Source organism: Aythya fuligula, chromosome 1 (assembly GCF_009819795.1).
Source record: "Aythya fuligula isolate bAytFul2 chromosome 1, bAytFul2.pri, whole genome shotgun sequence".
In the NCBI taxonomy this organism is placed as follows: Eukaryota; Metazoa; Chordata; class Aves; order Anseriformes; family Anatidae; genus Aythya; species Aythya fuligula.
In genome coordinates this window covers 126,124,523-126,149,768 of record NC_045559.1, presented here as the reverse complement: position 1 = coordinate 126,149,768, position 25,246 = coordinate 126,124,523, and the positions used below count along the sequence as shown (strand labels likewise).

The following is a 25,246-nucleotide window of genomic DNA, read 5'->3' as shown; positions in this document are numbered from 1 at the left end:
GAAATCAAATACAAAGAATAAAATAAATGAGTTCAGATCTGAAACAGCAACTGCAAGGTAGTACAATAATATTATCCCCGTGTATCTTATAAGCACATCCATCATTGCTATATAAAGATTTTACTTTATTTACACTGATATATGAGTGTTGGTTCGTTAATAAAAACAAATGTATTATTTTTTCATGGGACTTCTAGCTCAGCTAAGAACTGATTTAAGCTCAGAATTCCTCTATGAAAAAAAAGTGTCATCTCACTTGATTCTTCCCTGTGTAAGTAGGCAGACTCTGCTGATATTCCAGTAAGAAACAATGCTTGTTTAAGTGATTGTTTCTGAAAATGCTGATGATTTGCAGAAGTCTGGCTAATAGCTCACTGAGCTGTGAGTGGGATTTGTATTCTTGAATCCAGAGGATCCAGAATCAGTATTTGACAATACTGACCGAGTACAGGAGAAGCCAGGTCAATTCCACTTCAGACAAAAGAGTGGTAGAGATTAATATGAGGACTTAGAACTACAAGAAAAATAAAAGGGCAAAATGTATTTGTATTTTTTTCTTAAATAAAATTCTTCAGTTTGGAGAAAAAAATGGAAAAAACCCAGTTGTCATAAAGCTTGTGTGTGGTCAAATATATATCAATCTCATGAGTAAGAAAAAAAACAGTGATTAAATATATTTTCAGTTCCTTATTATTATTGAACAGAACACAAGAATTTTTACCTCACTTTACCCTGCTGGTTTTGTAAGTTTAGAATTTACTTTTTACTGCAAAATGTCACTTAGAACAAACAAAAATGTTTATTTGCAAGTGTAAAGCAAACACAGCTTCAGAGCTTAATAGCCTCTCCAAGACATTTTTTAATCACTCAATAGATTTAAAATATTTACCAACCCCCTTTCAGAGCAGTTTACAATTTCCTGATCCCTACCTAGGTATCCAGGAACAGGCTTACAAGTACTATGATTACTTTGTCAGCAGTATCAGTAGGAGATAACAGTTTCTGGTGAATCTAGTATTTGCAGACCCTGAAAGGATTAATACGTTCTGTAAAATGGCTCAGTTTCTTAGGTAACCAGCTGATGCAACAAAACCAATAACCACACATCTGCAGGAAAACAACAACAATAAGAACAGGCTGCTGTGCACGTTAGGTGATGGAGAACATTTAATAAGATTAAAGAGATTTGTAGCTACCTGTGCAGGCTTTATCCTGCCATTAGTGTCAGAGGCGTAGAGTAAACTTTCACAGCAAGGTCTTGCATATTTTTGGAGCATTATTTTCTTCAGATCGACTGTTGTTCTGAAACTAATACTGGTCTTCTCTAATGAACACGCAAGGAGAAATTTGGTATCTTCTTTTAGTTTTACAGGAAATGAAATGAAATTTAGAAGTGTGGGGGTAAAATCCATGGCACTGGTCGCAAGCTTCATACAAACCTTTTCTGAACTAACCAGAGTCTCTGAGCCAGGTATCGTTGTTAAGATGAACAAAGAGAAAACCGGGGAAACAAAGCTTAGAACAAAACTGGACCCTAAAATATAAGTCCAACAGCTCCCAATAACCACGTGCATAACAATCACAGAATTTGTTATGTGCTCAAGCTTTTGCTGAAAAAGCAATAAATGCATGAGTACCTAACTTACAGCACTTTCATGTGAAAAAAATGACTGCTTCTGAGACAAGACAAATGGACTCAACTCTGTCCTGTGCGAAATCAGTTTAAATTAACGAAATTAAGATGTGTTTTGTATTGGTTGAAACAATTTTAGAGAAAAAAAAAAAAAAAAAAAAAAAAACACAATGCATAAAGCAAGACTGCTTAAAATAAGACAGGGAACAGATTAACTCTTTTGCACATCAGAGGATGATATACCTTTGACAACCTGTACACACTGAAAAAAAGTATGAGGAGCATTTCACGAGACCAAGACATAAAGAAACAGTGTATTAGAAACCTCAAAATTAAAGCCTTTTTTCTCATAGTAGGGAATGCTGTGATTTATTTGGTTCATATAAGGTAAAAAGCAAATCTTCATTAAAAATATATTGTTCAGTGCTAAATTTCATTTATTTTAAACAAGTATACACTAATCTAAGACAGGATATTATTAAACAAAAATCAGTTCAGACACTCTTGTATAAATTGTATTTTTCATTGCAGCATGTTGATGACTCTTGGGCATTATAAACCCAATTACAAAAATCTACAAATTTAGGAACAGTTGTAAACCTCTAAAGCAATCCCCAAAAGAGAGGACTAACAAAGAAAAAATAAAATACAGTTAAACAAAATTAAAATAAAATACCACATATTTTAGGCTACAAGCAACTTCTATGTGTCAACGTGAAAATAGACTGTTTTATAACATAGTTACATGCCTGGCCAAGACAAATTTTCACCTCTTATTTCATACCTCACACTTTAGTATCTGCATGTTTGACAGTTTATAATTTGCTTTAATGTGTCTTGAAAACATGCCTGTAATGCTATCGATGCAGTAAAAGAGATTACCATATGTCCTCAAGGCTGTAGCACTAGCATCTATTTTATTTGCCCAATATCCATTAGATGAGCTTCCCTGGCCTCCTCAATCCCCACGTAGAACTATAGCAGAGTGAATCACACAAATGCAGGTTGGAAAGGACTTCTGAAGGTCATCTAATAGAATCTCCTGCTCAGAGCAGGACCATCTACCAACAACAGATTTTTCTGAAGAGCTGAGTCTTTGTATTGAGTTTACATGGCAAGGTTTAGTTAGCAGGGGACTGCAGGGGTGGCCTCTGTGAGAAGAGCCCAGCAGCTGCCCCATGATAGATAAGGGCCAGTTTCAGATCGCTCCAAAGGGACCTGCCTCTGTCCAAAGCCAAACCAATAAGCAATGTTGTGCAGGAGGGCAGGAGGTGCTCCAGGCAGTCCAGGAGGGCAGCAGCAGTTCCCCTGCAGCCTGTGCAGGGAGAGGCCACTGGTGGAGCAGGCTGTCCCCCTGCAGCCCATGGGTCCCACATGGAGCAGATCTCCACGCTGCAGCCCCCCCATGGGTGGAGGAGCCCCCGGTGGAGCAGGTGGATGTGGCCTGGAGAAGGCTGCGGCCCAAGGTGCCCAGGGATGTGCTCATGCTCACTCCTTATATCACACACACAGCATCTTTCTTAGCTATTGGTATTTAAGGTATCTGAGCCACTAAGTTTCAGGGTAAAAACTCATGAACTGCTAACAGCACCAGAAACACTCCCTCTGGAAATCAGTCCTGGCCCCACTCCTCAGCTGCATGATTCTCTAGGCCTCTCCCGCTGGAAGCGCAAAAATGATTTGTTGGGGGTTGCTTTAGTGTGTTCAAGTTTTCTCTGCTTTTGTACTAATGGAGAAAGGTTATGAAAGCAGCAATCATTCATAATTCGCAGAAAACTGAATCTTTATAGAAATCTATCTTCTTTTTTCTTTCCCAAATTTACTTGATAAACAGAAAATTTACTGCCGCTGTCTCACAAAGTCACTGAGCCACAAATTGGTGGATGTGGTAGGAGTATCTGGGGAGATTTTATCACTATACATTTTCTGTCTCTATACGCTTCCCTAGATAGCTGCTACTGACCACTGTCAGATGCGAATCTAAGCTAGAAAGAAATACACCCTGAGAGATTATGGCCGCCCTAATGCTGTTTCTCTCCCCTAACTTGCAAACATCATCTCAAAATCATATTGACATCAGTGTTTTACCTGGAACAATGCTGCCTTTCGACACAAAGCAAACTCTCTTTACACCTTATCTGTCATTTTATAGCTTCACATTTCTTTCATCTCCCTCAAATCCATTATCTTGTCTAAATTCTCTCTCCATTGTAGTCATTACAATGAGTCCTTACTTCAAATATCCCTAAAATAAAATTAGTTCATGTTTCATAGACTGGTTTTACCAGCTTTAAAGGAGCCAGAACTACACTCAGTGAACAAAGTCTTTGTCCAATTAAGTTAACAGGAAGAGCAAGGATTTTGCTAGGAGAAGAATTAGCTTGCATTGCAAGTACCAGGTAATAGAATGCTCTTTTTTTCTTTTTTTCTTTTTTTTTTTTTTTTTCTTCACCTTTTTGTTCACATCTTCTCCTGTATGGCTTGTTTCCACCTGTCTAGCTGGAGACTAGTATACACTACAGAAGACATTATATCAGTGAACAATATTTTGTTCAATGGAATGCAGCTTTAGTTTCCTTTATACGTCATTTTTCCTTATTGATTTACCTTCTCTTATTGGTTTAAGCAAGCAGATTTATTGAAGAGCAATGTGCGGGAGAACAAACAAAACCATAACAAACACGTTTCTGAAAACCTTTCCCACACAGCATTACATTCAAAAACAGTAACTTTTTTTTTTTTTTCCACTGCATTCATATCTGGATCTTGATTATATTGTGATTTCAGTCTTGAAGCAGCTAGTTTACAGCATGCATTGCCATTAAAACACCTGATCTCACTGTCACATAGCAGAGACAATGCAAATGAGACAACTTCATGTTACTATAAACACAACCATTCAAAAAATAACTGGTCTTTATAGACAACAGTGTGTGCATTTATTATCCTATACAACAAGTTTGCTTACAGTAATATGCAAATTATATTAAAATGTGTATTTTGAGTTTTCTTACACAAAAATAAGACACAGTTATAGATGTCACAGTGACTATATAGCAGATGATCTGAACTGCTAATAATCGTATAGAAATCTACAGCAAAAAATAATTCCACAAATTCATAATTTTTGAGAATTGCAATAACTAATTTTATTAGAGTTATTGCACATAACCTTTACTTTAAAAGGTAATAATAAGTAATTTGTGAGTTAAGACATTTCACTGAGGATGCAATTTGATTGCAGAACCAATTTGATTTAAGAACATTTGCTATTCACAAAAGTGAACGAGGAAACAAGACCCCAAATTAAGCTTTGAGATTAGAACTAAATTTGCAGGTCTTCAGATAGCCATGACAATGAAAAAATAGCATTTTTTTTTGCTCATGTACACTTCAGATGTTTAATGCAAGCCTCTTTCATAAAATGAAGAGCCCCATGATGTGGTTTTTCTAATCTTAGTCATCAGAGAACGGAATTACATTTCAAATAACCCAGTGCATTTCAATGGGAATAATTTCCTATAGCTAGTATTACTCACAATTACTAGTGATTTTCTACTTGCACTCTGTTAATCCCTTCACTTGGTAATTGCTTTTTGTGTGTGCGTATTGTTAAAACACAGCATGCCAAGTTAAATAACAGCAACTGCAGATGCCCCCATCTTTAATAAGTGAAGACAGAACTGCCTTGGAAAGAGACCAAAGTCTTCACAGCTCTGGCTTCATGCCTGGTCCGGTGTGAAAATAGCCAGAATATATTCTGTTTTGAACAAAATTTGACATAACCTTTGCCTCTTTGCAAGCTTTCAGAATTTGAAACTGCATAACATCTGGTAACTCCAGTTTTGGTAAATAAGGGCAACTGAAAGGTATTCATGCAAACTTAAGTATACGGCAAAAACTTTGCTATGCAGAGCTAAATTACTGAAGTAGATCCTAAGCAAACATCCAGTTGACATCCACCTTAGCATTTGAATTAGCTATAAACATCTGTACTTCGTCTACTGTATGTATATATATACACACACGCTACAGCAGCAAGAAATAAAACTATGAAGAACAAACTAGCATCCTTTTTCATTACTCTCCTAACCTGATTACAAACAAACAAGTAAAATTCATAGAAGTGGATTTCAAAGCTTTCCCATTCCATTGACTTTGGTCATGACTTGTTCTGCTCACGTGACTTGCTCAATGCTTTTTAGATAATTTGAGGCAATATGAAGTACGGAACAAGAAATGGTTCATTTTACTCTTAAATGATTAAATAGAAGGTATTGTATAACTTTTCTTTAGAATGTGTTGTCACAGTACTTGTTTTCTATGAAAGAATGGTGGAAAACAATAGTAGGCTTTTTAAAAAAAATAATTAAAACAGCAATAAAAATACCTTTACATGTTTTTTTTTTTTCATCACTTGCCCCCCCCCCCCAAAAAAAAGCAAAAATTTAACTGTTGCTTATGATCAATTCACATGATACTTTAAAACATTGAAATACAAAAGGCATAAATATATGCATGCAATATAAGAAACTAAATCAAATCAATTTACATGCTCATTTCCCTGGAGAAGAAACTTGTTAAAAAAAATGGGGCGGGGGGGAGGAAAAATCTGAATTCACACATTCAGATTTTCTAAAACATCAAAATGAAGGTGAAAGCTTCCATCATGCTTTTTTCTTTTAAAGAAAAATCTCCTTGTAGATATCTCCAAGCTGAGAATCTTTACTTAGTGGACTTCATGCATCTTTGTGTTAGTTCCACATCTGTAAAGTAATGCTCTTCTATTTCTGCATGATGTGGTGATGAATAACTCAGCTATTGCAACAACAAGTATGAAAGGACCCACAAGGAACTTAATGATATTTCATGTGTGGGGTGGAGAACTGTGATGTATAATAAAAATGCATTTATTATACAGTACAGGCACATCCTTGATAAGCAGAACATCACAAAATATTGAAATACTGACCAGTTGACCTCCAGCTACATGCACCAGGCAAAGCTCTAAATGGAAAAATCAGACAGCCTTCAACTAGACACCAATTTAAAACAGAAAAATTAAAATGGAAACAATTCAGAAATTTCTTAGCTTTCAAGGATCTTGCAGTATGAGAACAGCCTTTCACAGCAGCTCACACAACTCACCTACTTACATTATGCTTGCCTCCCAGGCAAGGTACACTCATGGACTGAAGCAAAGAGCCATCTACATCTGAAACAGCCGCAGACAGCCCTCAGTGACACAGTGTCTTACATCATCCCAAAGTTGTGAATACAAATATTGAAAATACTCATGTTGCACATTCGAGATGAACTTAAACTTGAAGATGTGCCCCATCCTATGCCTAAGGTACAATACAGTCAGAACTAAATGTTAGCTGTGAGACAAAAAGAACAATGTTTTATCCCAACCCACATCTGCATTGACAAAAGCACTCTCTACTTCTGTGTGGAGTCAAAATTAATTAGCTTAAAACACTTTAGAGCAACAACTTTAAGCTTCCTAGAGCTTCTAAACAAACAGTCAGGAGGGTGACCTGAAAAAAGGCTTGGAAACGTGTACAATCCCATCCTCGCAAATGTCCATTACTAGCCTGAAGGTTATTATTAATCATTAGACATGACAAATTTAAGGTGCTCTCAATGCTCCGAGCTGGAAATTTGGGAGGAAGATATTGATCTGGAAGAGAGGCTGCGCTTAATAACATGCTATGTGAATCAGGGTACCAGAAACATACATGCAGCTGTCTGCTTCTCTAATACACAGTAATACTAAGTGCTGCATTGCCCTGCAGAGTACTCTGCAGGCAGGCCCAGGCTTGCTTCGCTCATGATCCAAGCTGGGTCCGACCCAGGCTGTCTCTGAACCAGAGGACATGCAGCTCGGCTGGAACGGTGCCCAGTCTGAAGTCATATACCCTGTCCCTTCCCTTAAAACACGGCTTGTTAACTTATATCCAGAGCTGCACACAGTCGTGGTTCAGATTGAGCTTGTGCCCGCTGAATGTACCAGCAAGGGCCCACGGCCCTCAGAAGTGATCCCTTACCCCTTATCTGCCACATTGCTAGCTCTCTGCAGCACTTGAACAGCATTGTCTTGAAAACACTGAGTGCAATTAATTGCCAACAGAACTCAGTTACGGATGCCAAGAGGAAATAAATGAACAACTTTCTCTGTTGTTTGTGATCGCAGTTCCGGCACGCTTTCATAATAAAATTAAGCAAACATTAACTTCAGCAGGCTCTGATATTCTTGCAACTACTAATTGTTTTGCTTTTGATGTATTTTGTCTCTGGTGCGCTCAATTAGTGATACTAAGCAACATCTAGACCGATCTGTACACTAACATTAATAGAATCTTAAATGAACACATTGTTCTGTATTTTTATAAACAGATTCTAATAAAACTTCATTAAAATTATACTTAAAAAAAAAAAAAAAAAAAAAAAAAAAAAAAAAATTGGTCCAAAAATCCCAAAGATGATGCTAAAACCAATACCCACGGGGACATTTTTAGCTTAAGTAGAGTTGTTCTGAAAATGTTCAAGTCCTAAACTCTGGCCTTTGGTCCTGCACTTTGTTCTGAGAAGGCAAAAACTTCCGTAGAAGGGAAATTATGCAGTCTTACTAGTGGAAAACTGGTCATTCATTTCTGAAAAAAAGTTCTATATCAATGTTTAAATTGTTCCCGTAACAGAAGTGGAGTCGTGCTGGTTCAGGCTAATGATGAATTTAATGAAATCTGCCGATGGGGAAAGCAGGTGTGTGAGCAAATCCATTTTGTCTTGTCTTACAAGAGCTCTATTGGCAATGCTGAAACAACACAGAAGATGTAATGGCCTGAGGGTCATGTGCTGCTCAATATACAAAGAATTTGAAGACAAAGAGGACAAGGGAATGTGCCAGTTTTATTATGCACGTGTAAGTGATAAAGTTTTAAAAACTGTAGTCTGATCAAACCAGGATATTTTCCTAAGGACAAGGCATGATCCTGACCCCAACATCTTGAGTCATATTCCCAAAATAATGAAAAGTTGGAATATTTAAAAATAAATAAATAAATAAATAAAAACAAAGATAGGGCCAAATCCTTTTTGTTGAAACCACTTCAGGAAAGCAGCATGATATCTTAAGGCAACGTGAATTTCAGAAGCTTTCAGAGATCAAGCCTGCAGTTTTTAGGGATTGGAGGGAAAAAGGTGGAAAATCATACCATAAAATGATAACTGTACATACAGGAAGCAAATTGCAACATGGTTTAAAGTGTATATCATCATAAGAAGCAGCAAAACACTGGTTCCTACTTTAAAATACTGTCTTATATTGTACATAAAAATTTTATACCAAAAATCCATTTTCTCTTATTTTTAGGCAACCAAATGAAAAAAGTATCTTTCACTAGATGTGATAAATACCAGAGCAAGCTGCAAAATTCCATCTTCATGTATTCAGATCTAAATTTTCTGAAAGATATACTTCAGGAATAGAAGTTAACAGACTCAGTAAAAGTTAATCAGCTAAAATCTAATAGTAGACGATACCAGGAGTGGAGGAGAATCAAGACAACCAGTGTTTGCTTCCAGTCTTAAAACAAACAACAACACACACACACAAACACATCAAAAAAACAAACAAACAAAAAAACCAACTATGTAACTTGAGTTATATGTAAGAATTATTCTCATATATTTGATGTCAAGAACTAAATATTAATAATTTGTCCTTCTTCTTATTAAAAAGGCTTTGCCATCATTCAAGTTTGGGTTAAGGTTCCAAACATGGGTCAAGTTATTCTTTTCTTTGAGAAATTTGGGCATTGTCAGGTATCTGATGAATTTCATATCACAGACATACTTCCCATTGTAATCAATTCACATTTCAGAACTGTTTTCTTTTTCTTTTTATATACAAAAGCATTTTAAGTAGGTTTTACTCCAGCCTTCAAAGAAATCTCTATAGCTAGTTGTCATAAAAGCACAGACATTAGAATTACGCACAGCATCAGTCCCACCTATGCTGTATGCTCTAAATGCTCTGTATTACTACTGCATTCTTCAAGGATCACTTAAGACTTTGCTAGTGCATCACTCAGCCTGTTAACAAACCACCAAATCCTTTTCAAAAATCACTTCCTTCTATGAACTTTTCAACTGGCATTCTGTAGTTCATTTGTACTGCATTCTTTGTTCATTTGTATAACCTTGCATATGGCTTCATGCAAATGAGCTTCTTTTTGTAGTGAACACATAATATAAAATGCTGTATGAAGACTGTTTCTTGGCATGTAAATGAAGAAGCAATATCTGGTATTTTTCTGAGCAATGTTTCTGTATTTACTCCTTAGTTTGATGAAACTGGCAAATGGTATTATGGCAGTAATGGTAAATGGCAGACTTATTCCAACTTCTTAAAAAAATGCCACAAGAAAAAAAAAAATCTGTTGGGGATTCCCCATCAACAACTGTTTTCCTAGTTCTGTAACTAAATTCTTAATCCCTCTGGTGTTTTAATCCCATCCTGATGTGGCCTTTTTTATTTTTCCCTTTTCTTTAAGTTTGATTGCAGGTCACAACTTTTAACAACATGCAAACTGCATCTAAGCAGTTACTTTCATTATTACATCTAATCTCATTTGTATAATATCTACTTTCCGATACAATCTTCATACAAATTGATTAGAAATGAAGCAAATATCATACATAGGCACTACAGAAAGCTGTAGCTATCTAGAAGAGTTCAATAATATATCGTTGTGCTTCTTAATCTAGGAGAGCTAAATCAGCAAAGAGCCTGGAGTTCCAGATTGCCTTTCAACCTTTCAAGGAAGCTGCATCATGAACATGTATTCACAGACCAAGCACTACTTGCTACCTATGGCTCTGATAACTCACCAATAACTCTATTATGCTAAACTTTTCAAGATGTTCAGAATAATCAGTGACTCAGAATAAACAATCTCAGCCTGGCCAAGAGCCCGCTGGTATCAGTGGAGTTTTTCACTATTACTCTGGTGGCCTTTGGAACAGATGTTATTGTCTGAACTATACATTTAAATATAAACTTGTGGAACAACAGCAATATAATGAAACATCCTCAAAAAATTATCCTTACCGATTCAGTGCAAAAGCATAATGAAATTTAATGTTGTGTTGATCAGCCAGATCACAGGTAGGAAGCATTTCAAGTGTTTCTACCAGCTTCACCATAGCATCATAGTCCTAGCAGGAATTCAAATAAATAAAATAAATACATAAAAATGAAAGAAAAAAAGAAGCCGAAGAATACCTCCATCAGAGGAAAGCATCACTACACTAACACATCGTGACTAGAGAATATCTCAGGTGGACTGTTCCTAAGTCCGTTACAGCTACAAACTGTGTAAAAAATAAACAGGGACTTTGCTATCCACGTCAGCCCTTGTTTCTTCTATTCAATGGCACATATACATTGCTGAAGAGGCCAGTTTACTGAGATCATAGATGGCCTCACACTACTTCATCTGTTTGTTCAATATGCATTTGAAGATGATTGTATTTGTCAAAGGAGACCTTTCAAAAGAAAGAAAATGCTCACCAGAGATGATCAAAATGAAGTTGGATAAAGGGCTGCATGAAAATACATGCCTCAGAATGGAAAGTTGGGTAACAAAGGGCAACACACAGCTCTCATGACTTATTTATACTTACCAAATATCCAACTTAGCTTCTAAGATAGATAGAAAACATTTCTGCTTAATGGTTTGAAGTATATTTTAAAAGTGATATCAAATACACAGACTAGCTGTGTTTTAGCAAAAGCAGAACTTATTTAAAAACAAAATCAAGAAAAGGTGCACTTACATTTAAAAAATAAATTAAGATTTCTTTGAATGAGAATTCTCAACTTGGGCACCTCTAACCAAAACAGTGGTCAAAACAAATGTCTTTTCTTAGTCTCTGAATTTATTTGACCTTGGGGGCAGAGGAAGAAGGGAAGGAAACAGAAGAGCAAACATTTTGCTTTGGTATTTTTTTAAGGAGATTAAAAATGACAGAAAACAAACAAGGAGACCTCTAAAAGTCACCTAACCATTATCTCTTGTTCATAGGTAAAACAAGAGTCTAAGGCCCCTTAAGTAGCCTAATAATCAAGTCAAACTGTTAATGCAGAAATGCAGTGTCGGCTTTGAATCACTGTTTAACAGATGAAGAAGTATGCAACAAGACCCAAAGTCCCATGGTATAATCATATTTCTTAGTCTTTAGAAACATACCTGTATATCTCGGTAAGAAAGAAGCAGGTTTATCACAATATCAGAAGTCAGCACTTCAGTATTATCCATTCGAAGCTTAATTCTGGCCAGCTCCTTAGCAAGTTCATCTCCTTGATACTTCTCTCTAGCTTTTCTAATATCATTTAGCAGTGTTTCTTTATAATAGGCACTAAAGAAATAAAAGAGACATGTGGGAAGAAGACTGTTATTGCTTATGAATCATAGAATCATATAAGTTGGAAAAGACCTTTAAGACCATCAAGGCCAACCAACAACCTGACCTACAAAGTCCCATCACTAAACCATGTCGCTTAGTGCCACGTCCAATATGTCCAAGAAATGGGACTCTACCACTTCCCTGAGCAGAGGAGGGAAACCATGAAACGTGGTTGCATTTCTAATAAAAGCTATAATTTCTAACTAAAAGTACCATTTCCTCAGAATGAAGTTTAATTCAAATGTTTCATCTAAGTTGATATTTTTCGCTAAATCATTACACACGTTCTACCTTGCTTTACCTCAGCCTATGGGGCTATATATATATATATATATAACCAGGATTTTGAGATAATTTTATTACCACAGTAAAACTGCGGCATATTTTGGCCCATTACTGACCATGACAAATGTGGCACTTTGTATCTCTATCCTTAAGAAGGCAGCAATTGGAATAATAAAGTGACACAGAGACAAGAGACCACTGTGATGTAAAGAGGAGATATGGGATTTTATAACCAAAGGAGGAAAGAAAATTTAAAAAAAAAAAAGAAACCAAAACAAAGACAACATACCAAAAGCTTATTTCATTGTAGTTTGATGAATATAATGTATAACATGTATTAATATGAATATAACACATGACACCATTAAATCCCCCAGTAGATGTTTTACACTTTATTTATACTTATGTCAGTGCACAGTGCAACACCAGATATTTTATAGAATACAAATTTATATTTATGTTATCAGTCTGGTAGTTATAAACTACCTGGACAGGCTACTTAGAGCTAACATTATCTAGAGCAGCTTTTAGAGTCAATATCTGGAAAGTCAGCAGATGGTGCCTGACATCCTCAAGTGCCCACGGTGCCTTTTTTGTTTACAAGTGAGCATCACTAGTATTCAACTTTGCTAAACACTAAGCCCTACACGTAGCAAAGAAGATTAAGTGCTCCAAAATATTATGTCTTACATTGAATGCATACGATTTTTATAATGCAAGGCAGCAAGGTCACAGTAGATACTACTGGAAAGCTTTTAATAGTTGTTCTACTGTCAAGTGGAAGTTAGGCCTAATTTACCACATATTACCTACGTCAAGTTTCTATCCAGCACTGCCTTCACCCGGGCTAATGATAATTAGTCCTTTTGTTAACCAAACCAAAGGGAGATGGTGTTTTTTGAAATTATGTTTTTTAAAAGTATCCAAATGACTTAGGAATGGAAGTCTCACTCTCGAGGAAGATTTAACACTTAACCTTTTCAGTTCTATTCAAGCTTTTGGAAGAAATATGGGGTCATCTTGCTACTTCTTCTTCTTTATAGAGCTCTACCACAATAGTGTCTAATTATGCACCAGTACTAAAGCCTTTTTCAGGCACTTTAGGCTGAAAATTTTTCAGGCACTTTAGCCTGAAAATGGAAGAGGGAAAAAAAATGGCTTTACTGCAGGGCTTTCAACACAATTATCAAACAGAAATCACTCACAGCCTTGGTCATAAATGTCAGACAAAATACACAGGTAGCTTTGGATAGCTCGTTCACAGAGCACCATTTCATAATGACAGATATGCTAAATGGTAACAAAATTAATTACTGCCAAGACCAACTACTAAGTTGGTTGTTCTACTAATTTCCTGAGTACTGCATCGCCTAGTGCAGCTTGCCTGTATGCTGCCAGCTTCAGTGAGTTTCTGCCTCTCCTCTTGTCCCTCTTCTCAAAGTGGGCCTGTGTTGCCTACCTGTAGCCTTCCCTCTAGCACTGTGTTGGAGAAGGAGGGAGCCTGTGTTTCCTCAGGCCAGCAATATCCCCTTCACAGAGAACAGCAGAAATGGGTGTGGATGAAGGTAGAATGGCAAGGTGAGCGTGGGCTGGGCCATCTATAGATCCTAACAATGGGACTGGGAGAACAAAAAGCACAAAAGGTGGCAATGGGAAAGAGGAAGAAATCTGACAGCCCTCAATGCTACCTTATGCTTCAGACACAGGAAAAGATAACCAAGAAGCTCAGTCTTTCCCATTTTTTTCCAGAAAAACAAACAAAAACGGGCTGCAGAGTACATGGAAAGCACTTCAGAGAGAGACACTTTCATCTCCAGCCCCAGTACTCAGAACTCCAACAATCCTTTGTACAAGTGGCTTAACAGTATCTCATTTATTGTGTGATATCAGAAGGCTGATATTAAAACAAATAACAAAACATGGAAGGGTTACATTTCATTGCTGCCTTATATATATACTTATTTGGTGACAGAAAAAAAATGGTCTTTGGCTTTGAGTTCTATGAGGTGGCTATGATCTTATCTCCTATTACAACCTCATGCACTCTAATTCACGTTGCAGCAGTTTACCTTACCTGTGGACTGACTTTACTTACTGATATTTCAGAAAGTAACCATAAATTGCTTTCTAACATAACATGGCTAGTTAACTGCAACAGCTGCAGGACATTGATACAGAAAGCCATAAAGTTAGAAGCCTCTTTTAACACTGTATTAACTGCAGCAAAAAATCAATGCTACTAGAGATTCTGCATCTCTTTCCATGACATTAAAAAGAGAATATCAAAGGTTCTGGAAGTTTGTGCATTACAAAATTACCATGATGTAACATGAACATCCTTCAGAAGGCTGATAAACCTGTCCACCAGCGGGACACAAAGCGGCCCCAGGATATTGTCCCAGCTGGGTTGCATATACTCAGAAGCTCTTCGCTGGGCATCACTTTCACAGCAAAAGTAGTCAGCACATGGTGTGACAATGTACGGAATAAAATAGTAATTGCCACTGGAAGCCTAAAAGAAAAACAAATCTAGTTTAGAAAACAAAGGGGAAATATGCTTGTGTATACATAGAATTCTTTTACTGTCAGAGAAAAAAAAAAAAAAAAAAAAAAAACTAGATTAGGCTTGGTGCAATGTTTAACGCAAGCTTAAGTTTAAGGAGTTTTCTGTGGAAGAGTTACAAATATTAACAGGGGTAATGAAAAAGGGTCTGGATCTGAACAATCCAATAAAACTGTTCAATTTTTTGATGTGATGCATCGACCCCAGGAGGGCCTGGCAGGAGAAGCTAATCTTCTGGTCCCACATTTTTGAGGTCAGGGAAGATGTACTTGCATCCTCTAGGCTTACTCTGTGCTACGAAGGATATGATGCAGAGCTCACCATAAACCACAAGAAAAATCCAGAAACACAGGCATTGTAAGGACTTTATGGAGATGCTTAATCCAGAAAAGCTTACAAAACATTTGCTTCAAGCTGGCACCAAACACCAAAAAACAAAAACAACAACAACAAAAATAAACCCACTATGAAATGTTTCATAATATATCTAAGACTTTTAACACAAAATTCTGAAGGGAAAAAAAATCCTTAATAGGCTACAAATAGCATAAATATGATCAAGGTGCTGAAATGAGAGAGAAAATGGGAAATGCCTTTCAGACTTCAAATACAATACGTTCAGATTTTTCAGCTCCTGAGCAAGACCCAAAAAAAGACAACTAAGAAGTATTTCACAGCTACTCTAAGCACCAGTGTTCTATTTTGAGCTAAAATAATTCTCTGCTGTTTAATAGAGAAGTAAAAAGCCAGCCAAACAATGCATTCAGAGTAACCAAGCATGAACCCTGAAGTCACTGTGATACAGTTAATGAAATCAGCTACCACTCAATATTCTTCTGCTGTCACCTTGGGGATACCAAGGCATCAAATACCTACCACAACATCATACTTTTTATTTTTCGTAATATCTAAGCCTGCAGTAAAGCAGCAGCCATTTAAAGTTACTATGAACACTAGGAGAATGATGAGATGCCTGAAAGAACAGATATGAGGATGGCATGTTTTTATATGCATTAATACACTGAATAAGCTGTTCACAGGAAATAATAACAAATTAAGGTGTGCACTTACTGAAGATACAGACAGGAAAAAACCTGTATCAGAGACATGCTGTTACTGATCTGAGTCTGTAAGGATTTCAAATTTTAAGTGATTTCTAACAGATAAAGATGAAGCTACTTGCCTTCTCCACAAGCCTTGCAGTACAGTATCTCTGTTGCAGCAATATCATTATCTGTTGCAATATCTTTACTTCACACTAAAAAAGTTGGGAAACTTGCAACCCAAGCAATCAGTACGCTAAAACAATTTAGTCTGAGGTTTATTCAAATAAACACTAAGTTCAGCACAATACAAAAGCTGCTTGTCTATAAATTCTGGTTTTAAGCCTGTAATAATGAATTAGATCTTCCTGCAGTGGGGAAAAAAAAAATAAAAAGGCAAAAAAAAAAAAAATAGAAGTATGATGGATCTTGAGATGTAAATAGATCTACAATTATATCCTGAAAAAGAAAAGCAATTTTTAGAAAATATTAATTTTATATATGAAACACCGTATTTATCATATTTGGCCAGCATCTCATCTGTTTGACCTAGGTTTTTACCTCTTTTTGGATATGAAATCTGTTAAATTAAAAACATATTTTTGTGTGCAGAAGTCAGGAAGCCTGCATGTATTTTGGCATGTGATCTTGTCTGAAGAGCAACCAGCACAGCTGTACCTCCAAAAATTAGTTTGCCATGTTTGGGAAGGGCAGTCCATACCCAGTTCATTCAGGTGACAAGGTATGATTTTTGTGCTGCACATGAAGGAAAAGATATTCTGTCCCCTGATGGAGATGCCATTGGGTATAGCACCAAGAAAACCAAACATTGTATGCCCTGATAGACACCAATCTCCAAATTTTTACCTTCTTCTGTCCAGTATTTATATGGAATAAATTCTAAAGTCTCTTCATATAGAGGGAAGAACTGAACTTTCTAAAAATAGTCCTCTTTATCTTCATTATGTAAAACAAAACAAAAAAAACAGTTCTGTTCATCTATTTTTCTTAAACTATCAAGGGCTAGAGATGGCTGTAAATATCATCAGTAAATACCATCATTACTTCTTCAGATCATCTGCTCTGGATGCTGATCTCTGATACCAAAAGCTGTGAAAATTGCTGTCCTGTCACACACCAACTACTGCTTTTTAAGATAGCAAATAAGTGGCACAGGTTTATATTAAGGAACAATTATAGCCATTCCAGCTGCAAATATGTATTATCTATGAATTATGCTTTATAATTCATAGATATAGAATTATATAGAATATAGAATAGAATTATTCTATACATAGAATTATATAATTCATAGAATTATATGACTTTGGTAATTTATAAAGACTGTATGCTGAGTGGGTTTATTTCTGGATTATTAGCCGTTTTTATTATATCAAGATTTTTTTAAAATTTAAAAATAAAACAGACTGGAAAAAAAGGAACAACTCTCAGTAGCTCATCTTCCAGCACATAACATAAGCCCAGTGCACTAGCAGTGAAAATTTTGTATTTGATCACAACACTTTAATCCAACAAAAAAAGAGCCCAAGGTTTAGGAACATAAAAGAAATAAAAGTAACTGCTGGTAAGTTGAGAAAAGTACCTGTTTTTCAGAGGAAAATGGCTACAGGAATTAAGCACAGAGATGCACCTTTACTGAAGGAGTTAGGCCTACAAAGGCCATTTTAGGCCAAATGTAGAGATCTTTTTGTCTAAAAATACTTCTCTAAACATTTCACTAATGCTGTTAAAACTGAACATTTGGCCTTAATAATGTAAAGAGTTGTGTGTTTTTTGTTGTTGTTGTTTGTTTGTTTTTCATTTGTCCTGCTGTAGGTATTCTGGTCAAGCTGTCACTTTGTGCCAGAGATATTGTACTAGATCTCTGCATCTTCAGAAAGGGAATTATGCCTGCACAGCTAATAGCCCAATTATTTCACTGTAGCCATGCCAGTTTATGTCACTTTACTTTTCGTCACTTCCTCAAGGGGTATTAATTAGCAGTGCTTACCCTAACTCACAAAGCAGTTAGAAGAGAAGCACATAGGATGACAGAAAATGAACTGCATTGACTCAAAGAAGTCACACCCTTTGAGTATTCAGGGAGTTTGATCCACTGTTGTCTTAAGAATTAAGGTTTCTGCATTAGTTTTCTATGCCATCACATTCCTATCCATCTTGTAATACAGGTGACTGAGATATCAGCTTTATAAAAATACTTCCTGTTCAAAAGTTGAACACATGTAGCATTTTTACGTAAATACTATGAGAGAGATTTCCATAAACCAAACACTCCAAGCACAAGATCTAGCTTGCAAGTAATGAGTACTTCAAGATTACAGTTACTTTGAAAGAAAGAACCTACCAAGCATAATTTAAAAAGCATCCTTATAAAAAAAATGCCTAGAAACACAGTAATGAGATGGCATATTTATTCAACAGAAATCAGATTGAAAGTGATACATACTTTGCCTATCAGATTACCACTGTGGTATTCAGGAGGTACTTGAACCCGAAGGAAAGCTTTGTGGTTGGCAACCTACTCCAAATTGAAATAAAACAACATAGAGGAAAACACCACCACAAAATAGCCAAAGAATCAAAACAACAGACAACACATGAATAGAAAAATGATTAAAGACAGAAACAACAGAAAATGAATATAGGTATTTATAGCAAGCCTGTATTTACAAGAACAAGAAAACAGTGCAATAAATTGCCATCAAGAATGTAAGAGTTCTTTATCTCTCTTATTTGTCTTTACATCTCCCTGTGTCATTATGAACATGCTTTAAAGTCTTACTTTCAAGAATGTGGCAGATTCGTTACCTATTAACTATAATCCAGTCGCTACAAATATGCATCCCTTGAGACAGTAACATTTCCATTAAAATTCATAAATACATTTTAAAAGCCTTAGTTTTCATTATGTCAATAGAAACAGTGCCATATTTAATGATAGAAATATTAGAAATAATATTTATTGGATTACCCTTTGCCTTTTTACTGTTTTCCGCCCAAAAGGAATAATGATTGTCTGCATTTAAGACGCTCCTACTCCTATCTTTCATTCTGTGCCCTTTTCAAACTCTTAATACTTCTGCTGCCTCAGAGGCTTTTTTAGAAAGATATCTTTAGATGATCAGTCACATAACCTTTTATATACTGTAAAAATAAACAAATATAAAGCTGCTTTATGATACTGCTTTTTTAGGTTACTAAACCCATATAATATATATCACACTTTAGTCAATCCATTGGGGCTACTAAATTGGAGAAAATGAGTCTAAGTGCCAAAACCTTTTTATTTAGTTTTCTTAAATATTCATTAACCTGAAAAAGTAGAAAGTCTAATTTATACAGCTACTGAAGCTCTGAAGAGACTTTCTGCCAATCACAATAAAAAGTGATTTTTCAATATAGAAATTCCTTCTGGCAAGGATAAATTATAATCCTGTTCCCTTTAGATCAAGGAGAATTTTTGCTAATGACTCCTCCGTGGCCAAAGCATCATTCTCTCCTTATTACATAAGGATTTGACAAAACGAAACCCATTTTAATTTCTGAAAACACTTCTTCAGGTCCACAGACCTAAGTAATAATAAACCTTTTGGTTTAATAGCCATCCTACTTTCCTTTAAATATTTCCCTCAAAAGAAATGAACAGGGTTATTCAAATTTCTCCAGGCATACTATTAACTAAAGAAAAACTAACTCTCTCTCTTTATATTCTGTACTTGCTTTAATAAGTTTTCCAAAGAGGGAAATTCTGTTATTTTCAGTGCTTATAAAGCTTACATTTTCAGTCTCACATTCAAAGAAACTAAATGGATCAAAGTATGTATTTCTGAAACTATGTGCAATCAATGCTAGAACTACTGTGAGAAGGACTGTACATTTTGCCTCCTACTCCAGCAGCATTTAAAAACCTTCCTGTGCATTCTTTCCTTCACTCCATCTTGGACATTTTAATGCACCATTCCTTAAAATTTTGTAGATGGAGAGAAAAAAAAAAAAAAAAAAATCAAGGGAGAAGAGAAAAAAAATCAAGGGAGAGAAAAAAAAAAATCAAGCACCAAAATAAAATAACTTTCATGTGGATTTTGTGTGTTATGTTGCTTTGGGGAAAGATTTTTTTAAACAACTAACGTGTTTGAAAATCTTTGGAGTTTTATTTTTTCAGTAAACCAGTAATAGTCTGACATTTAAAGAAACTCCAAGGTACAAGCTTGCTTTCCAGAGAGAAATGCATTTTCCTGCACCCTACAGTCCAGTAGCACCCACTGTGCTCTCAATCCTTGATTTTTCCATAATGATACAGGAAACAAACTGTTCTGCCAGACTGGATGTTTTTAATTTATTTTATCAAGATAACTTTGACAGAAACAAGGGTGCTGTGCATATGCAATAAGTAAAATTATCAGAAGGTTGTCCTCAAAGGTCAGAGGAGCTCCATGGAAGGAAACCTAACTGATGGGGCACAGAGAATACTGACCTTGAATTTCATACCAGGGCAGCTCTGTCTCTGGGAACCGAACTCCCATAGCCAATAATTCTTTCCTTTTGTATCCAAGCATGCAATAAATTATTGATACAGAATTTTAATTATTTGTTTGTGGGAGTCAAGTAGCACTGATTTACATTCCCCATCTTATCTTACGCCTGAAAATCTCTTTCCTGGATGATGGAAGGAAGCTACATCCCCACTTCTCCTACTCTCACACTTTTTCTCAGACATTAAGCTATTAAATCCCTCAAACTCACACCACCACAGCATGTCATTCTATAATTTTCATTGTTAGACCAGCTGTGCTGAAGCCAAGACAAATTAATTGCTCACCTTTTTTTCTACACATTGTTTTTAGCTTTATGTTCAGTTTCTTGCCTCCTCCTTCTTGATGAATTTGCATAATGTTTTCTTTACAGGGAAATATTAATTCCTTGTTATAAGTAATGCACAAAAAGAAAATCACCTGTAGATAGACACTACCCATTCATCGTCTCTGCATCTTTAATATGGTTCTACATCAGTTCCAAAGTGTGATCTTTTTTTTTTTTTTGCACCTTTGTACTTGATTTGAGATTTGCAGGATAAGTTGCAAAGGTGAGGACAAGGAAACCTCAGAGAAAGCTCCTAACTACAATACCCTGTGCAGAAAGTTTCACTCATGCTGCTGGAAGAATGGTGCAATGTCTGGTAGCAATCCCAGTTGTCCCTTCCCTTGTACGCACAGATGTGTGGACGCAGGGCTCATAAGAAGAGGAGAGGATTTCCCTTCATAGAGAAAGCTGTGGCTACCTCTGGGTTGGAGGAAGGCTTAGCAGATTAAGTATCTGTCCTCCTTCCAACATATCTCCACACCCTAAAAAAGAGTGCATTTAAGCTCTTTCTACTATTTCACACTACAACAGAGGCATACCAATACAAAGATTGCTTCAGTCAGGAAAAGAGAAAGGAAAAGACAAAATCCTAGTACAGTGTATTAACAGTTGATAAGTAACACTGACAATTTAAACTGAAGTGGTTATATGACTATTTCCTTAATTGGACACAGCAAATTCACACTGTTTTGGTAACTATATAACTAATACTGCAACCCTCATTCACAATGACCTTCCAACAAAACATTGTCTGTAGGGTTGTAATATATTTAATCCAGCAATGAAGCAGTGGCACAGTATTGGGACTGTAGCAAACTGCACAGCTGTCATGACACCTCACTGGATCTGGGATGAGTGGAAAGCAGTTATCTATTAGAACTCAATTCCAACTTTATATTTTTATAAGTTTTAACCTATTAATTATTTAGCTTGCTAATTAGTTTGTCACAATTTCTGATAAAAAAATGGCAAAAGAATGTAATATGGGAGCATATTACAATATAATTTATTATCTAATAAAAGAGAATATGAATAACCTCAAATAAGAGAATTGATACCAGGTGTTTAAAGTCAATTATTTTTTCCTTTGAGTTTTATTCTATTTTTTTCTTTAATAAACTCTTTTTAGAGGAGAAATCAGGATTCCAGTTTCATGATTCCTCCCTGCCCTGTTCCTTTTTTTTTTTTTTTCTTTCCAGAAAACATGTTTCCATACTTATCGTTTCTTTCCTTCCACATGGAGGTGAAGGAGGTCATAACTCCCTCTGTGGGAGAGAGAATCAGCCAAAAGAAAGGATTGCAGGCTGCTAATCTGATGGTGCTAGGCTGAACTTGTCACTGTCCTCTGTCTTTACTCCATCTCTGGAGCAACCACCAAGTGGCTCTGTCACAATTCTCCCTTTTGGAGGGGAAAGCAAATACTTGCGACATTTTGATTACCCACCAGTTGTGGCCAGAAGGTGGTCAACAGCATTATTCACAAGCAAACGTGCAGTTGTTCTGAGGCCCCTTTTTACAGAGCTGTGGACCTGAAAATGCAGTCCCCACCACACAGTGAAACTAGATCAGAGATCACCATGACAGATGGGAAAATGACCTGGACTTACCCAAGTGCTCAACCTGATCTATCTTTAGTCTACATACAATGCTGTGGTCAACTATAAATAGCAACTCAAAATAAACTGCTGTAACTAATGCATTCTCTCTTCAGTTCCCTTTAAATGATTAGTTTAGCAAAATCTAAGAATATTTTATTATTTTAATCCGGTTCTATTTTATTTAAAAGAGAATTAAAGTGTATGGCAAATGTAGGGAAAACAGAATGAAATAAATCTAATTCCAATATTTTTGCAAATTCAATAGTCCTCAGCATAACAGCGTACAGTGTTTAATGAAAGTAACCTCTGATATGTGTTTTTGACACTTCACATCACAACTGTGTAGGATATTGTGGTACATTATAATAAGCCTAAAATAACTATGAAACTTTATCTTGGTTGAGGTTTACTTACTTGTTTGGTTTTACTTGTATTAAAAGTATGAATAAGAATAATTTTAATTTGGGAAATAAGCTTTTGCATTCCCCAGCAAAATCTGTGAATTTGGGAGGAAGAGGACGGGTACACCGTAGCCAAATCTGTTTGATATACAAGACAGCCTTAATAAGGCATCACACACACTCATACACATCTGCACAAGTGAGTGAAAGTGGTAGCAGTAGAAAGAGACTTTGAAATTCTGAGTTTGCCTCTTGATCTATGAACCTGCGTGGGTAACATATCTACTGGCACCTTTCTAGAACTTAAAAAGGAACTTAAAAAAAAAAGGTAATTTTAAAATCCAACTTTACTATGGAAAGGAATTCAACAAGATTTCCACTAGTCTAAACTGTATATAGGGAAAACAGACCTCCTTCTATGGTGTAGAGCATATATATGCTTGGCAGTTATGTTATTAAAGTTGCTTCAAATGTGTTTATTTTGCTTTAAAATGAATGTAGATTTAATACTTACTGTGTTTTTCTGAGATACCATATCCTGGAGAAAAAAGAAAAAAAAAAAGAATAAAAACAATTAGTCATTTTTATTGTAAATTATTATGTCCAATAAAAATAACTGGTATACACATATATACACACACACAAATGTGTTCTTCACAGCATAATCCACATTTTCTGCCAAAGCAAATTCCAAGTAAAGAGACAAAACAACGTCAAAAGAAGTCTCAGTAGTTCAGGTTAGGAAAGAACTAATGATTCAGAAAAGAAACACGTTTAAAGCAGCGTTCAGAAGATGAAGAAAACTAGTACTTGCCACTAACTGGAGTTTCTCAGGCTGGGCACTCCACGTGCCCAGTCACAGACTGAACATTTGTGAAACAAAAGCATTCAAAGACGGAGATTTTTTTCTCTAAGAGAGTATCCTTAAGATACCTAGGCCCCTTTCCTACCTACATGGGAACAGCCCAACACACCCCTACGCCTTAGTTCTTCTCGTCTTGAAATCTAAAGAGAGCTATTGAAACCATGAGGCAGATGATAATTTAATGGACACGTAAACCAGATCTCAAAGATCTCCAGTTACTGGTAACTTTCTTCTCCTTTTGCGATGGTGTGCATGTCCAATGAATACTACTTGGTGAAATAAACAGATCTCCAGATAAGTCACTCTACAAAAATATAGACTTGTTCCTAAGCAAGGTTTTTGATGTCATTTAATTGTATGTGCTCTGACAACCTAAGATAATTCTGCTTGAGTAACTTCATACCCAACAGCCTGAAATCCACTTGCACAGAAATGTCGGTGCCTATGTATACCATCAAACCAAATGTCAGGGACCATCTAAGAGGTTTCATTCTGCAAATGTAATCCTCTTGAAATCCAGACTATATATCTTTAATGTGTTTGGAACCAGCCTGTTTTGGAAAAGACATTGGTGAAACTGAAGAGACAACTCTTGGGAGAATTTCAGGAATAGTTCTATGAAATAAGCTATATAGTCAGGCTGTCTGAACCTCACAGCTCTTCCCAGTAGGAGTAATAGCAGGAATACTGCCTTTATAATAATTAGGCTAGCCACTCTTAAGAGGCATATACAGCAACCTAGATCTAAGTAAAGTAATAAATTCCTGAAGGCAAGAGAAAAAAAAAATGACCAAATTAGTCAGCAATAAAGAACCAGCAGACAGTCAACAATACATACTAGGGTTCCTATACCTAAACGGAATTACTGATTAATTCAAACTCTTCAGGCCAATAAAATACGTCGGAATAAAAACGATGGAAAGTTCAGACATCTGAAATATGACATGTCTAAAAATAAACATGTCCACCTAGCTAAACAAGCATCCCCAGAAAAGCTTTATTTACTGCTGATAAATTATTTTCTCACTGGGGTAGAGATGAATGCTTCTGAGAATTATCCAGCACCTAAACCATGAAACACGTCACAAGATCATGAAATATTCTTCACTGAAAGATCCCAAGAACAATCCCTGCCTACCTTCTGAAGTATTCCTAAGATGAAAGGTGCACTAGTGTATTTGAATGGTATCCAACTGTGAGCTGGTTCTCAATTGCAGAAGAGGTATCAAGGACATCACAGTAGGACTGAACTATATGGCAGTGTCCTGCTTCAACTGCTCTAGTGGTCAATCCAGATGATCTCTTCAACTTATTTACAGCAACTTAAATCAAGACTTGTGACCCACAGGCACATCTTACTATGTCAGCCAAGGAGGTTACACAACCAACCATAAAATAAGGAAAAGGTTAAGTGGGACCTCAGTAGCACTAATAGAGCTTCTAGCAGAAGAGAGATGAAGGCAGATAATAGTTTTTCTAGCTCTATGCAATCCAGTCATGCTCC

General features: G+C 36.2%; 1 protein-coding gene across 1 annotated transcript in view; it reads right to left on the bottom strand.

Annotated features, from left to right (window-relative positions):
* Positions 1 to 25,246, bottom strand: part of MAP3K15 (mitogen-activated protein kinase kinase kinase 15) — an 83,530-nt gene that overhangs the window by 31,667 nt on the left and 26,617 nt on the right. The window contains exons 5-8 of the mRNA XM_032198229.1: positions 23,392 to 23,415; positions 14,710 to 14,903; positions 11,890 to 12,058; positions 10,749 to 10,855 (exon numbers count right to left, since the gene is read on the bottom strand). Coding sequence (XP_032054120.1) covers positions 10,749 to 10,855; positions 11,890 to 12,058; positions 14,710 to 14,903; positions 23,392 to 23,415 — 494 coding nt within the window. The remainder of the gene's footprint in view (positions 1 to 10,748; positions 10,856 to 11,889; positions 12,059 to 14,709; positions 14,904 to 23,391; positions 23,416 to 25,246) is intronic.